The following is a 14688-nucleotide window of genomic DNA, read 5'->3' as shown; positions in this document are numbered from 1 at the left end:
ATAAAAATCACAGTGTAGGAAAGAGAAAAGGGAAAGCAAACCATCGATTACGCTGCTGGGTAATTGAATGCCAAGCCTGGCAGTTCAAAATGCCCTCTATATCCAAACTATAACAAGGTCCACGGTAATTCTACCCAGCGGCAAAAACAACTGGACGTAATTTTGTTTTTCATGAGCTCCCTATCGCTTCTGTACACAACCTGCAGGGTTAGAGGGAGAAAGCTGTTTCACTGCGTGGAACGGGCTTCTGTGCAGCGAAGGAGGAGAAAAAAGAAAGAGAGAAAGAAAGAAAGAAAGAGTAATCACGGAGACAACAATCAGATGAAAAGGCAACAGCAGGTTGATGCTAATTCCAAAGTCACGGTTCCGTAATAGGCACCAGTTTCCAGAGACAATAGAGCTCCAGCAGAACACTTTTAGCTGCCTGAAGCCATCTGAAAAATCCAAATAATGCAGGGCTTTGAAAAGGCAATTTTGAACACCCGAAGAAGCAAAAGCTAAAACTTTTGGCATTGATCAGCAATGGCATCCAACCTGTGCAGATGTATTAGGTCCATTTTAGGCTCTGAGTCAGTCAAAATGTTTTTTATTGTCCCTTTTTTGTGAAGGGAAAAACAGCCTGGAGGGAAGTTCTTTGATACAAGAAATGGACGATGTAGAGTGGACTCCAAAAACTCACATCCATWACCTGAGCTCTGCCTGCATCTCGGGCCAACTCAGTAAACTCTGGATATGATTGATGGCGTTTAGCCGGAGAGCAGAAACGTTTTTACAGAAATGAGGAGACGGTTTAATTCAAACTTAGTGGAAGCGCTGAGTTGGCAGAATGTAAGAAAAACAATTAACCTGTTTAGTTTAYGGTGCAATGAATCTAACTTAAGTCACGTTTTCAGCCTGCATGAACAACTTTGATGAATTACATGGAAGATAAATCTTCAGTTAGAAGTTCTACTTAAGGGGAACTTCAACTACATCTWTACATAAAGTGTACAGAGAGAATGTAGAAAAGACTCAGCCTGCAAATGGAAATAATGATGGAGGACAACAGAGCTGCTTCATGGAAGACTCCCCTTACCTCAGTTTGAGCCTTTTAGCTTTTGTTACCCAAGCTATTTTTTTTTAAACTTAGCAAAAACCTAAGGAAATTTGTGTTTGGTAGATTATTTCTTTGATCTAACAATGCTTCGTGTCAATATCTCTTACAACGTTAAAAAGCCTGCTGTGCTACATTTGTAAGGTTTATGGGATGAGCAGTCGAGCTGAGTATGTGGGTTGTGCACATGAAAAGTCTGCCAAAGCTCTGTCAAATGGCTTATTTTGTTGTTTCTATTGACTCTGCTTTTGAGCTTCTGCTGTCACCTGTGCTGCCAATCAGGTGCCTGATATGAGATTTATTGCCAAGAAGCATTGTTACAACAAAGAAATAATCTACCAAACACACATTTCCTTACTTTTTTGATAAGTATCAGCTCAGGAGCTAACGCCGTGGATATAATTTACTAAACATTGTCACATTTGATCATTGCATTATGCATAACATAGAAACTACATTTATTGTCACACTTCATAATTTGTTTTGCCTACACTCTGTGTTTTAATCTCAAGTGTTAATCATACCCTAATATTAATCTACACACTACCACACAATAACAGAGCTGATTTATAAACTACATTGAGATTAAAACATGCGCAACACTCATTTGAACATTGCGTGACCTCTGTGTTGCAGCAACCTCTGCACCCATACTTCTCACAGCCTTGGCCCCCACATGATTTCAATTCTTTTATTTGATGTCTTATTAAATTTTTTAACATTTTAATTTTTGTTCGTTTTTGCGGTCTCTTGTGTTCAGTATTGTTTTTTTTTTCTATTTTATTTTGTGCAGCACAAATTAGTTATTTTTAAAAGTGCTACATAAATAAATTTGATTTGATTTAATAGCTTGGTTTATATACACAGTATATGTATTAAAAACAGAATATAATGATTTGCAAATCTCAAACCTATATTTTAGTAAAAATGGAACATAGTCAACATAAAATTGTGTAAAATAATGGAACAGTTTTAGAATGAGTTTTCTGTATCAAAACAGGTCTCTGTATCAAATCTGTAATCTGTAAACACAGCTCACGGTGCTGTGTCCACAAATGCTGCTTAAAGCTCTATCGTGCAAAGAAGAAGCCACATGTAAACACCGTCCACAAACGCCTCTGTCTTCTCTGAGCCAAAGCTCATTTAAAATGAACTGAGACAAAGTGGGAAATAGTTTTGTGGTCAGATAAACCACGTCCTCCACACTAAAGAGAAGGAGGACCATTCATCCTGTCTCTCTGATGGTATGGGGGTGCATTAGTGCCTCTGGCCTTGGCAGTGTATGCATCAATGCAAAAAGTATAAACAGGTTCAGAACAACATATGCCTTGATACGGACAGAACTCCAGCAACTGGTCGACATTCCAGATGTTTACAGTCTGTTAAAAGAAAACATGACCCCCACTCCAACCTTTTTGAAACTTAGTTGAATTAAATTTAAATTGTACCTTATATGACAATTTCTTAGCCTAAACACTTGATATGTTTACTATGTTCCACTGCGAGGAAGGACATCTGGTGTGAAGCCAACAATCACCAAATCTTTCGAGTTCGACTCATATTAACGCCAAGAAAATTAAACCTGTGTCTCCACAGTAGGGGACTCAAATTAWATAAAACTTCCAGAAAATTAAACACTTTCTTCTAAAGAGCTACAGCAAGCCCTACGTTATCTACACATACTTCAACTATGTTGTTACATTACAAGACCCAGCAGCCTGAGAAGCTTTCAAAGCGATTATTGATAAGATTTTTCATCCGCGTGATAAACTTCCTGCAGCAGTCCCTGTAAACAGTAGCTACACATTTTCCTCCCGTACGCTCTATTCAGCTCCACAAAGCAAGTTTGCTGCGCTGCAATAAACCAGCCCTAATCCAATCTCATATTTCTTCTAGATTTTTTACTTTATGGTTGCTCAGATGCTGTAAAGAAAAAAAAAAAGAGACCTGGGTGCAACATAAACTGCCTGGCTGGATTTTCCTGTTTCTGTCGGAGGCAGCTGGGCCGACAGTCAAGCTCCTTAGAAGTGGGGTTCTGTGGAAAGGTTATGAACAATAATATCTTATGTGCTGTAGATGTCTCTTTGAATGCCTGCAGTTTGGGGAAATCAAGTGGAATTTGGAACCGGACTGACGAGCTAACGGCTAACCCAATCAACAGTGGAAACGTCAGGTCTCAAAGATTTACAGCGTCATTTATTTGTATTATACAGGTTTTATTAGATTTCTGCAGGAATTTCTGCAAGTACTACAACTAGCTGATGCAGCTATGAGTTAGCTTACAAGTATATAAATCTCCATGTATTGCAAAAATAATAGCAATGTAAAGGTTAATAGAATAATGCTTGCATGAATTGGTGTGACATATTTAAAATTAGGGGTGCAACGACAGAGAAAAATTCACGATTCGGTTCGGTTCAGTGCTTTAGTCTCACGGTTCGATATTTTTTCGATACAAAAAAGAGAAATGTCCATGCCCTTTTTAACTTGTAATTTATTTAAATCAATTATGAACATTTGTTTAACCTCAAAAGTGCAATTTTTAAATTAAATGTTGCTGAAACAGCAAGTTTCTCAGTGGATCTGTGCTCAAAAATGCAGCCTAGGTGGAGTAGTCGAACACAGATCCACTGATCCTTCAACACTGAGCATCTTCAGAAGACCTATTGTTCGATACAAGTGTGCATTAAACCTAAAGCATTGTATTGAACGATTCGATACGGGTACATGTATTGTTGTCCCCCTATTTAAAACCATATGCTCAGTCAACTTTAGTCGTTAGCTCTTCGTGCCGAACTAAACATTTTTACAAACTTAGGCTGTTTAAAGAGCCATCTCCAACAGGTTAAATATTATTTGTTCATAACCTTTCCACCTAAACATTTTAAAATAACAGTATTTCTGTCAGCGAGCATCTCCTTTGGTGGCTAGTTGAAGACAAAATTGCGAGAAAGTAAACAAAAAAAAAAAAAACATGACACATTTGCAGTGTTCCTAACTGAGACTATAGTGATTTTTCTGCGAGCAATACGCAAACCCATTTTAGTGTTTCAGTGGTGATGGCAAATCTTTTTTCATCTCTATTCAGTTGCAATTTGGTTTCATAGAGGCACAGGGTTGAAAAGTTGATGGCTGCCAGCAAAAATCGCTAAATAAAACCTCAATTGAGACACATTATTGCTGGCTACTTTTTCGTTGGTTGACCTAAAATATTTTGTAAACGTTTGCCTAGACGAGTCCATGTGTTTCCCATATCTGCATAATCATCCATCAAACCATTATCTATATCTGCTGCTTCTTTTCAGGGTCACTGGTGAACATATCCAGCAGTCACTCTGCGAGGGCCGGGGTACACCCTGGACAGGTCATAAGTCCATCACAGAGACACATACAACCATTCACTCTCTCAGTTAAAGGGGACCTATTCTGAAAAATTCACTTCTTAAAGTTTTTTTTACTCAACTTTGTGTATGTACTTCTTAAAAAACAGTCCTAGGACCAAAAACATGCACCCAGGGGCATATTTACTGTAAGTACAGTAAATGTATTTTTAATGTATATTAACGACAAGTTTTATACTCCCGTCATTTTGTGATGCCACAAGCCGTACGACAACCCACCAGAACCTGTGTTCAGCCCCTCACCTAGCAACCCCCGGGTAAAGCTCCACCTCCTCAATATAAAAAGCCGTCACGCAGCTCATTTCACAACAAGCCTCCAATAGGGCAATGGGTAGAGCGTTGGACCAGAGAGTGGGAGACCAGGGTTTCAGACCGGCATGGACACAATTTAATTATTTATTTATTTTTGTTCGTTATGAACACATTTTCTCATGTACCTCTATTGTTTAGCTTATTAAAGCCTTGTTAAAGCCTATTTGTTCAAGTTTCTGAGGTATTTTGACCGCTGCTGCTCCCTGCTCTGGTTACAGCATGCAGAGTGAGCGCAGAGCAGAGGAGGGAGAGAAAAAAAAAGAAAGAACCTGCGACCACGACTCTCCCTCTGGGTCTCTCATATGGTTGTACAACGGAGCTTCTGCTATTATTAGCCATGCTAACGTAAACACTGGCTTTGGAGGGCGGAGTTAATGTCAACAGATTTTTGGAGGGCGTTACCAACAGAGCTCATTAACATAAACAGCTCTTCTGAATGGAAATCAGAGCAGGCAGAACTAGAAAATGGGAAATTTTATTATCTGAGAATTATTTTGTGCATTAAATTGAATGAACATGGTCTGGATAGCCTACAGACATACCATAAAAATTTCTAGGACCCATAATTGGTCTCCTTTAACCTAACAGTCATGTTTTTGATCTGTGGGAAGAAACCAGAGTACCCTGAGAAAACCCACACATGCACAGAAAGAACAGACAAACTCTACTCAGAAAGGTCCACGGGCCGGGATTCGATCCAGTGACCTTCTTGCTGAGAGACATCAGCTCTACCAACTGAGCCACCGTGCAGACAGAAGCAGATACCAGTGGATCGTTTCTTGTTAATCGTGACACAATAATGATGAGTTCTGCCAGTCTTGACTCTGGACCCGGTCTTCCAGCCGCAGCTCTTTTAAAGAGGTCGTTGGCTGAAGCTCTTTTCATTTTCTGGTTTTGTTGCTGCTCGTTTCATCACACAGTGCTTCTTACACACTGCCTCACCATGAAATGACCGTTACAGAGAGGAGGTGCAGGTTTATTTGAGAGATCAAACGAGCAAATTATTTACATTTGCATTATTTTTAACAGGACAATTTGTTCCAAGTACAAACGTTCAACATACAAATTACCTGTTGGAAGGGACCAAAGTTAAGTAAAGTAATAAGACTGATGATTTTGTGACTATTTTGAGAGCCAGCCTACAACACAAATTATTTGAATGTGTGCCATAGTCCTGTGAAACAAGAGTAAGTCTCAGTGTTTTATGTGAGGAAATAAGGAAAATGTCAGAAAGAAAAAAAGAGACGTTTTAGAGATGCTTGTTAATACTGCTCAGGATTTGTTGAAGCCAGAGAGACAGGGGAAACTCCATCGGAAAAATGTGGTAATGCTCTGGTGTTGAAAAGGCAGTGGGATTAAAAACAAGAAAGATGAAGAAAAAAAAGTCAAAGTGATGTGAGAAAGAAGATCTTACCGATCATGTGGTCTTGACACGCTGAGTCGGGGATGTGTCCCTCCTCCTTTTCACCTTTAAGACTGATCTTCTGAGACATTAAAAGGGTCTGAAATGGGAACAATATGAGCATTCGTTTAAAAAAGTTTTACGTGTGCCTGTTAATTTTTGACTTTTTTAGATAAACATCCAGCTTAAGTTTAGTAGAAGAAAAACTGCGGCAATTATATTTTCAGTTGTTGCTCTAATCGGACTATTTAGAAGTCATAAAAAGTGGTTCTTTTGTTACATTTCTATGGGGAGAAGATAGAACGCTCTGAGGATGGTATTAAATGGCCTTTTTGTCAAATAGAGTGCCCACGATAAAGGACTCCACTGTGTTATCAAAACTCCACATCATCCGGATTAAATTTCCTTCATTATGCTCTCAGACTGTCATTCTCCTCCTTGGTTCAGAGCGATCTTTTTACTTTCTTTCATTTCTGCTGTCTCGCTCTTTCTGGAGCTCTCAGCCTTTCCATCACTTTTTTTTTTGGTTCTCACTGACAGATGATAAAGTATAAGGTCAAAGCTTTAGTATTTTTGCTTACAAAGGTCAACCAAAGAGCCGAAACAAGGAAAATTATCGCCCGCCATCAAACACAAAAGGGCGATTTTGTTTTTGCACATCCCTCTGTGTGTTTGTTATGTTTAATGTGTTAGCAAAACATGTCATGAACCACTGGAAGGATTTGAATAAAACTCCCACAAAGGGGTCCATAACAAAGTCTTAATCAGGGTTCTCACACCTTGGTCAACATCAAATTCAAGGACCTTTCAAGGACTTTCCAGTACCAATTTCCTCAAATTAAAGAACCACGCATAACGGCAATTACCTGCTGCTACTACAGAATGTTACCAATAAACAGGTTTCATATAATGTAAATTCAATGAAAAACAGAACAACATAGAAGTTGTTGAGTCAGAAACAATGATGCCAGTTTACTGTAATCCTGAGTAATCAACGGCAACAAGTGTAAGTAATTTAATTAAATAATTTGTTTTTTTAAAATATGATGAAAATCAGTCATGTGAATAGAGAATTTCAATCCCCAAAAAACATTCAAGCACTTTCAAGGACAAGTGTAACTTTTGGCTGTTTTCATGAACTTTCCAGGGCCTTGAAATCATTTTTTCAAATTCACAAACTTTCAAGGATTTCAAGGACCCGTAGGAACCCTGCTTAATGTACCCATTTTCTCTGATACCTAAAATACCGAATTATAGAAATACTTAATACTGATTTTACCAAGGAGCACCAGGATCAGGGGAACACAGGTACGACCTCCYCACAGAGCGATCCCTGGATCTACAACTAATTAACTTTTGGAGTCAAACTAATTGAAGAAGGCCACCACAGGCAACTAACCATAATAAATACAAAAATGTCTGCAACACAGCCTGTTTTAGGGATACGGAGGTAAAATTTGGTYGGCAGTAGCTGAGCATACACGTGTTACTATAAACTGTTGTCCCTGGTCCTCCGCCACGTGACTGTTTGTCTCACTGGACAGATTTGACTGAAACTCTCAGAGTAATGATTGGATGTACGTCTACAACTGATGAACTAATTCAAGATGGCCACCACAACTAGTGGACCTGAGCCTTTACAAAAGTAGCTATAACTTGGTCAGTTTTCTGTTTTAGCTAAAACTTTGTGTGATGGTAGCTGAGAGTCACTCCCAAAACATACCGTGAGCTCGAGCCTAATTTTATTTACAAAGGTTTGACTAAAACAGCCACAACTTTGCATCATAAGATGACCTCAAAACTGGCATGAAGGGGCAGCGGGTGATATGCATTTCTTCAAGCAAYGCTGTGCCGTTAATTTATGACTCTATCACCAGCGTGATTATTTTTAACGGAGGAGTAGATTGAAAAACTTGTGGAAACACAACATCAGCCTGTGTTGGCGTAATAAATAAATAAATAAACAAACAAACAGGATTTTTACTGTAGGCTGAGTCAGAACACGATCAATAGCAAGCCTCCTGGGGATGTGATGCTGAAGAGGTGTMTATGTTTGTGAACAAAAGTGTTCAAAAACCAGAGGGAATTTGCACATCTTCACATTAATATGAAGTCAAAGTTAAAGTCACTCACAGCAGCGTCTGGACAGATCTGCATGTCGCCCTTCAGCTCGCCGTGTTTCTTGGGCGTGGAGACGGCAGGCGGCGGCGCGGCCACGGAGCCGACCTTCACAGCGGTCCTGTGAAGAAACAAATTGCATTGACCTGCCTCTTCCGTTTTGCAAAGCATAAACACAAGAGAAGCCATTTAATGTTTCACAGCCTCCGCAAACAGGCTCGTCTTTGTGTGGAGAGAAGAAAAATCCGTCAGCTGGGATTTGGAGTGGAAAATCAATGAAGGGAGAAGTGAGACATGTTGAGCTTTTCTTAGCTTAAACATACTTCACTCTGAGTCTGACAATCGCTGGATCAAGAGCTGTTTATGCTCGCCCGAGCGGAGTCAAACCGACAGCCGATGTTTAAGTGTAATTAAGTGACGGCTCATGTTTAATTTAAGAGATTTGTTTTAAGGCGTCAATTCTCCTGACGGAAAGACAGCTCTGGGAAGCGACAGGAAGTAATCAGCGCAGCATCCTATTAATTAAAGATAATATATGCTTAATTTTCTCAATGACAAAGAAGCTGCATTACTCACCTGCCAAGAAGGTCCTTGACGAACTGGTCTTTGCCGATAAAGGCGGTTGTACACTGGATCTGACTGGCAAACTGACCCATCTGGTTGTTGCAATGGTCCATGATGGAGCTCAGCTTATTGTTCATCTCAGACAGATTGGGCATGTCCTGGCTCTCTTTCTTCTTCTCCTTCTTCTTGTCAKACTTCAACTGTTTGCCTCCGAGTACCGAGCCGATCTTCAGTTCTTTCTTCTCCTCTTTTCCTTTGGGGGAGTCGGCCTTTTTGCCGCTCAGAGCTGGGAGTTTGCTCCTGCGGAGGCCGAACCAGTTCGCCAGCGAAGGCCCCGTCTTCTGTTTGGCCTCGCTGGCGGCTACCTTCTCCTGCTCTTGGCATTTCTGCAAATTCTCCTCAATGCCCATCATGACTTTCTCTTCGATGGTGCACGCTGTCGGGCTGATCTTTTTCTCCTCCGTGTCTGTGGGTTTGCTGGGTGACTCCGTCTTAGTTTTTACTTGCTCATTAGGGGTGGTCGCTACGCCTTCGGTCTCCTTTGAAGGGCTTTCCCAGTTATAAACAGAACTGGACRGAGGCTGAAACTGTGGATGAGAGGCTACTTTTGATGGTTTTCGGATATTGTTGAAACTATTCCTTTCGCTTACGGGTAAACTCCTTGCCCCTTTATGAGAAGGTGAGGTGGCGCCCTCCCCTTTCCCTCCGTCTAGCAATCCATCACCTGCAGAGCCTGATTTGGGCGTTTTCTCTGGGAGGACATTGTGACTATTTGACCCTGTCATTCCTCCGTAGAGACTGAGCCTTGTCCGGGGGGAATGGATAGGGCTCTCAGCCACCCGTACCATGGGTGCTTCTAAAGAAYTTTGTCTTGTCAGAGAATTCCCCCTCTCACTGGAGTTGGTGATTATTTGCGTTCGGATTCTCCCTGGCCCTTCCAGCACATTGACACTGGGTTTCTCAATGTAGTTGGTGCTGAAGCTCTGGCTACGCGCTTTGGCTCCGTTCATCCCCAAAGCTGGCTTTAGATGGGTTTTTGTATTAACAGATATGGATCTACCAAAAAGTTGACTACTCCTTTTCCCCTTATCGCAAGCATCCCCCTCCTCTGACAATACAGCAGTGTGTAMATCCTCTTCCTGCAGGCGACACTGGACCTCACCTTTCCCCTCTGCAGCAGACACCTTGGGTGGTGAATCAATATTATATGCCGCTTGCAGGCTGTCACACTGGGTTGAAGCATTTGAAGTCGCAGTCCCCTTGGAGACAGAGTTGATATGATCTTTYTCTTGTTTGCCCGGTACAGTAGGACCACTTTTATTGGTAGGAGGGGATTTCAAAAAGGCTTTAAATCCCATTGGAATTCGAGTCTTTGAGGCTCTTTCGGCTTGGTTAGGTGACATAACAGCAGAGTTGGGAGGGCTGACAACAGCTTTGCCATCCTGCGGTTCTGTCTGACATTGAGGGGGGTCTTGAAGGGATATAGGTAAACTAATGGAGGTCTTTTGCACTGACTGATGGGTGTTTTCATGAGCAGGTCCTTTTTTATTCGCAAATGAARTCTGAAGGGAAGACCCTCTGAGGGCACTGTAGGGAGGGGGGACATTCTTTGAGCTTCTAGGTGCATTTTCAGGTTCTCGAGCACACCCTGAGTTTGCAGAAGGGAGGTAGTCTTTCGTACGTTTGGAAGTGCCTTTAGTGGGTGTCTGAGTCATGACGAGGGACTTTTGAAGGTGCTGACAGGMTTTCTCTGCCAGCTTCTGAGGTGCAAGTGCAGTTCCATAGCCTGCGTCCAGGTCTGAGCAGTCTTTATCCTTGATGGGTAAAGTGGTTTGCATATTTGGTGCGAGTGAAGTGTGGTAACTTGGGGGAGGGCCCCTCCCAGTGGTTGGTGTGGATGGTTGAGCCATCCCCGTTTTATGTGCTTGAGGCGAACCTTCGTAATTTGGTCTGATCAGTAAGGAGGTGGTGCGGCCTGGGGGAAGGGGAGGAGAGGGAGACCTGAGTTTGTTTTTGATGGGTTCACAGTGTTTGTCTCTAGTTGGTTGCTCACTAGTGTCTGCATATTCCAGGTGCCTCCTCGGAAGCKGGGGGGAGCTGGAAGAGGGACCCTTGCTCCACTCGACCCTGTTGGTGAGCTTGGAGTTTATAACCTTTGGGCTTTGTGAACAAGTTCCCTGTGTCTTAATAAATCTGGACATTTTCACTGCTGGAGAAGAGGAGAACTTCTCCTCAGCTGGGGGTCCTGAGTGTCCATTATTACTCGGCTCAGTTGTTTTAGACTGTCTCAATGGCGAYGCTGATGGTTTGTTACGACCAGGAATCTTTGAACTGCTGGACTTGGCATCGCCCACTGCAGGGATGGAGTGGACTTTACTCACTCGGCTGCTCGGAGGTTTGATTAGTTTCCTCTGAGGAGTCAGCTCCATTGACAGCCTCTCYGCACTTCCCTCCCTGCTGTTGCTTGTATTGCTAGTCTCACATTCTGAGGGCTTTTCTGGAGATTCAAGAACACTATAGTTTCTTGCATTTGCAGATTTTTGCCTTGTTGGCCTCTCTTGGGGTACTAGCTCTGCATAATTAGGAACCACTTTGATGCTTTGTACATGGTCTGTACCTGCTACAAGCTTCTGGGGACACAGTTCAATAGGCTCTCCTTCTGCATCAAATATTGCTAATATACTCTCTTCGGACTGGGTGCACTTAGTTTCTTTCGGCTCCTTCAACAGGCTGAAAGGTGTTGGCCGCCCATCAGCTGACTGGGTGCGTCCCTGATCCCGACGTAAGTATTTTTGTTTGAGGAGCTTGGCAGCRTCCCGGGACAGCCTCCTGAGGTCCCTCTCAGCTTGCTCSGGTGGCTGAGACATTTGGACATCGCTGTACTCAGGCTTGAGTTCTGAGAMATCCATGTCAGAGAGGCGTTTTGGTCTTTCTGGATCAGAGGGGTGGAAGTGTAGTTTGGATGGTTTACTAAAAGCTGATTTGTGTCCCCCTTCAGGTAGAAAACTGTTAATGAAGCTCACAAGCTTCTCTGGATGCTCTTTTGAGTCAGACAAACAGGGTTTCTCAGCYGCAGGAACAGAGGTACCATCACCTCCAGCCCCACTTTCCTGCGTCCCCTCCCAGCTACACAAACTGTCYGAGATGCTGTGGGAGAGCCTCTTACATTGAAACCAACAGTCCTTGGTGGGGATGTTATCCCTACAGCTGGATTGTGCCAATTCATCATCAGCATCATCAGAATCATAGAAGAACTGCTTGCATCGAGCAGCTGAAGTTCTGACAACATGGCTTGACTTCGAAACCCCTTTGCTGCTACTCTTGATGCCCAGAGAGTAGATGCCCTCGTTGGAGTTCATGCAGTCTTTGTAACCTGACCTGGAGACCTTAGACGAACTGGAGGAGTTCCTGTGTTTTCTCCTTTGGAGTTTCCTCAGTCCTTCTAAGATGTGGCTCTCTTTATACCTCGTGGGTGGCTGCTCCTCTGGAGGCGCACAGATATTACTTGGAGCTGACGAACCCAAACTCAGCCTCTTCTCCCAGGTTAGAGATGACTTCAGGACAAAGAAAACACAGGTCAAAGCTGTGCTAATTGCACTGACTTGAAGTTCTAGAATTAAAAGTACACATTTTAAGTTAAAGTTTTTAATAATTGGACTTTAAAATAGCACCATTTAAAGTCACAGTCATCAAACTCTTGTATAAAGATAAGGGATTAATTAGGGCTTCATCTCGTGATGAGCTGCCATTTGTGATTGTTTTTGCGGAACTGATGTGTTTGTGTTTTTTTTTAACTGAGTGAAAGGATTTACCATTTTCCCACAGGAGCGTCCATCATTCCAGGTGTACGAGCCGCTGGAGAATTCACTGCATGCACTTGACAGGGACAGCTCACTGCTGCTGCAGCTGCTGCGTGGGTAGACGGGCGCCGGGACCATCAGACTCAGCTGGCTCAGACACTTTGACACTGGGAGACCTGCCTTTCCATTGGACTGATCGTCCTACAGTGAAAAAATATAAGAACATAATATTAGAGCATAATAACTAACATACTAAGAGTTTCACTGGTCATTGTTACATTTACTGTATAGCTTCAATCATGCTCTTTGTTTTGCTCTGGAACTACCCAATTTGAATTTCATATTTAAAAACCATTCTCACTGATGGTGATGTAAACGTTATTAAAACAGTGTTCCAATAAACTGCAAAAGAAATCTCTGAGATAGCAGTTGTTTTAATACGGCAGCAAAACACATTTGTTTTGGCTGTGYTGCTATTAGCTGTTAGCCCATCAGTTTTATAGGAAACTCCAACTAGTTGTAGCATAGGACATCATAAAACATCATTTTGATTCAGTTTGATTGTTTCAACCCATTATTGTGCAGAACATAAAAACTAATACCAACCAGAGAAATTGCATTTTCTGTGAAAATGCTAGTGTGAATGCTGTTTGCTGAAACATTTAGCTGAAAGCTGATAAAATTAAGCTGAAAATATTTATTGGCAATAGTGTTAATGTAAGTTCAATTTGAAAAGCTGAAAGAAGAGGAAAAAAAAGCTTAACTTTGCAGAAAAATGGAAAAAGGAGCAAAATTTAGCTGAAATAGTAGAAAAAAGCTAAAAGCTAAAATAGCTCAGTATAGCAGAAAGCAAGTGTGAGGAGCATGAATAGCTCAAATTAGCAGAAAAAAGCACAGAAGATGCAGAAATTAGCAGAAGAATAGCAGAAAGAAGCTGAATTATAGCAAAAAAGCTAAAATTAGCAAAAAAGTTGTTAAAATTAGCAGAAAGTACTTAAAATGAGCAGAACCAGAACAAAATGTATAAGGTTCTGTAAAGATTTAGAAACAAGTTTAAGGAGTTTAAGGATGCCGAAAGGTCTATTCATTTTCAATGGGAAAAATTAGCCRAAATACCTTTGACTACWATACTGGATTTTTTTTTTCAGCTCTAGTTTGTGACAGAGCTTGCTCTCAGCTACCAATTCAYYGGTTTTTACGTCAATATATCAAACGTTGGCTGTGTAAAAAGCCCTTTAAAACTAGCTTTGGCAGCCATCTTCTGTGATAGAGCTCACTCTATACCAGCTCATTACATTGAAAATTAGCCAAGTTAAAGTAATTTGAAACTAGCTTTRGTGGCCATCTTAGATTTTTTTTCTGCTGCTATTTGTGGTAGAGCTAAGTCTCAGCTACCAAAATACCAGTTTTTTGCTTWTAATAGCAGACGTTTTCAGTAAAATGGCTAAAAAGTAGCTGGGAATATTTTAATTAGCATAAGGAAGCATAAGGAGCACAAATTTGATGAACTCATCCGAAAAAAGTTGTATCAGCTACAAAAATACGTATTTAGCTGAAAAAAGCTAACTTTAGCTAATACCAGCTGAACATTAGCTAAAAGTGCAGCCAATAGCTGAATATAGCAGAAGGCATCTGTAACAAGCATAAACAGCACAAAGTCGCAGAAAAAAGCACAAAAAGTAAAGAAAAGCAGAATAATAGTAGGAAGAAAAATTTTAGCTGAAATAGCAGAAAAAAGCTAAAATTAACAAAAAAGTAGCTAAAATTTGCACAAGGGAGTAAAAAAGAACATAACCAGAACAAACTGTGTAAGGTTTTGTAAAGCTTTAGAAACACTTTGAAGGATTTTAAGGTTGTTGAAAATAGCCCCATTCATTTTCAATAGGAAAAAAGTGACTAAAAAGTTTAAATAGCGGAAAAAGTTTAAATAACTGAAATTCCATTAGTCGTAGCCAGAATGTCCTTAATGAAGTGTGCCTTTTGGAATACGAATTGTTA

At 41.2% G+C, this 14688-nt stretch overlaps 1 protein-coding gene across 3 annotated transcripts in view; it reads right to left on the bottom strand.

Moving 5' to 3' along the window:
• The window catches only part of LOC106522871 (nck-associated protein 5), a gene marked incomplete in the record, with an annotated part of 243923 nt that overhangs the window by 16870 nt on the left and 212365 nt on the right, over positions 1 to 14688 (bottom strand). For all 3 annotated transcript variants that reach the window (XM_014016096.1, XM_014016095.1, XM_014016098.1), the window contains 4 exon segments: positions 6221 to 6308; positions 8342 to 8447; positions 8903 to 12444; positions 12703 to 12891. In XM_014016096.1, coding sequence (XP_013871550.1) covers positions 6221 to 6308; positions 8342 to 8447; positions 8903 to 12444; positions 12703 to 12891 — 3925 coding nt within the window.

This window comes from Austrofundulus limnaeus, unplaced genomic scaffold (assembly GCF_001266775.1).
Source record: "Austrofundulus limnaeus strain Quisiro unplaced genomic scaffold, Austrofundulus_limnaeus-1.0 Scaffold138, whole genome shotgun sequence".
Classification (NCBI taxonomy): domain Eukaryota; kingdom Metazoa; phylum Chordata; class Actinopteri; order Cyprinodontiformes; family Rivulidae; genus Austrofundulus; species Austrofundulus limnaeus.
This window is presented reverse-complemented; position numbering and strand designations above follow the sequence as displayed.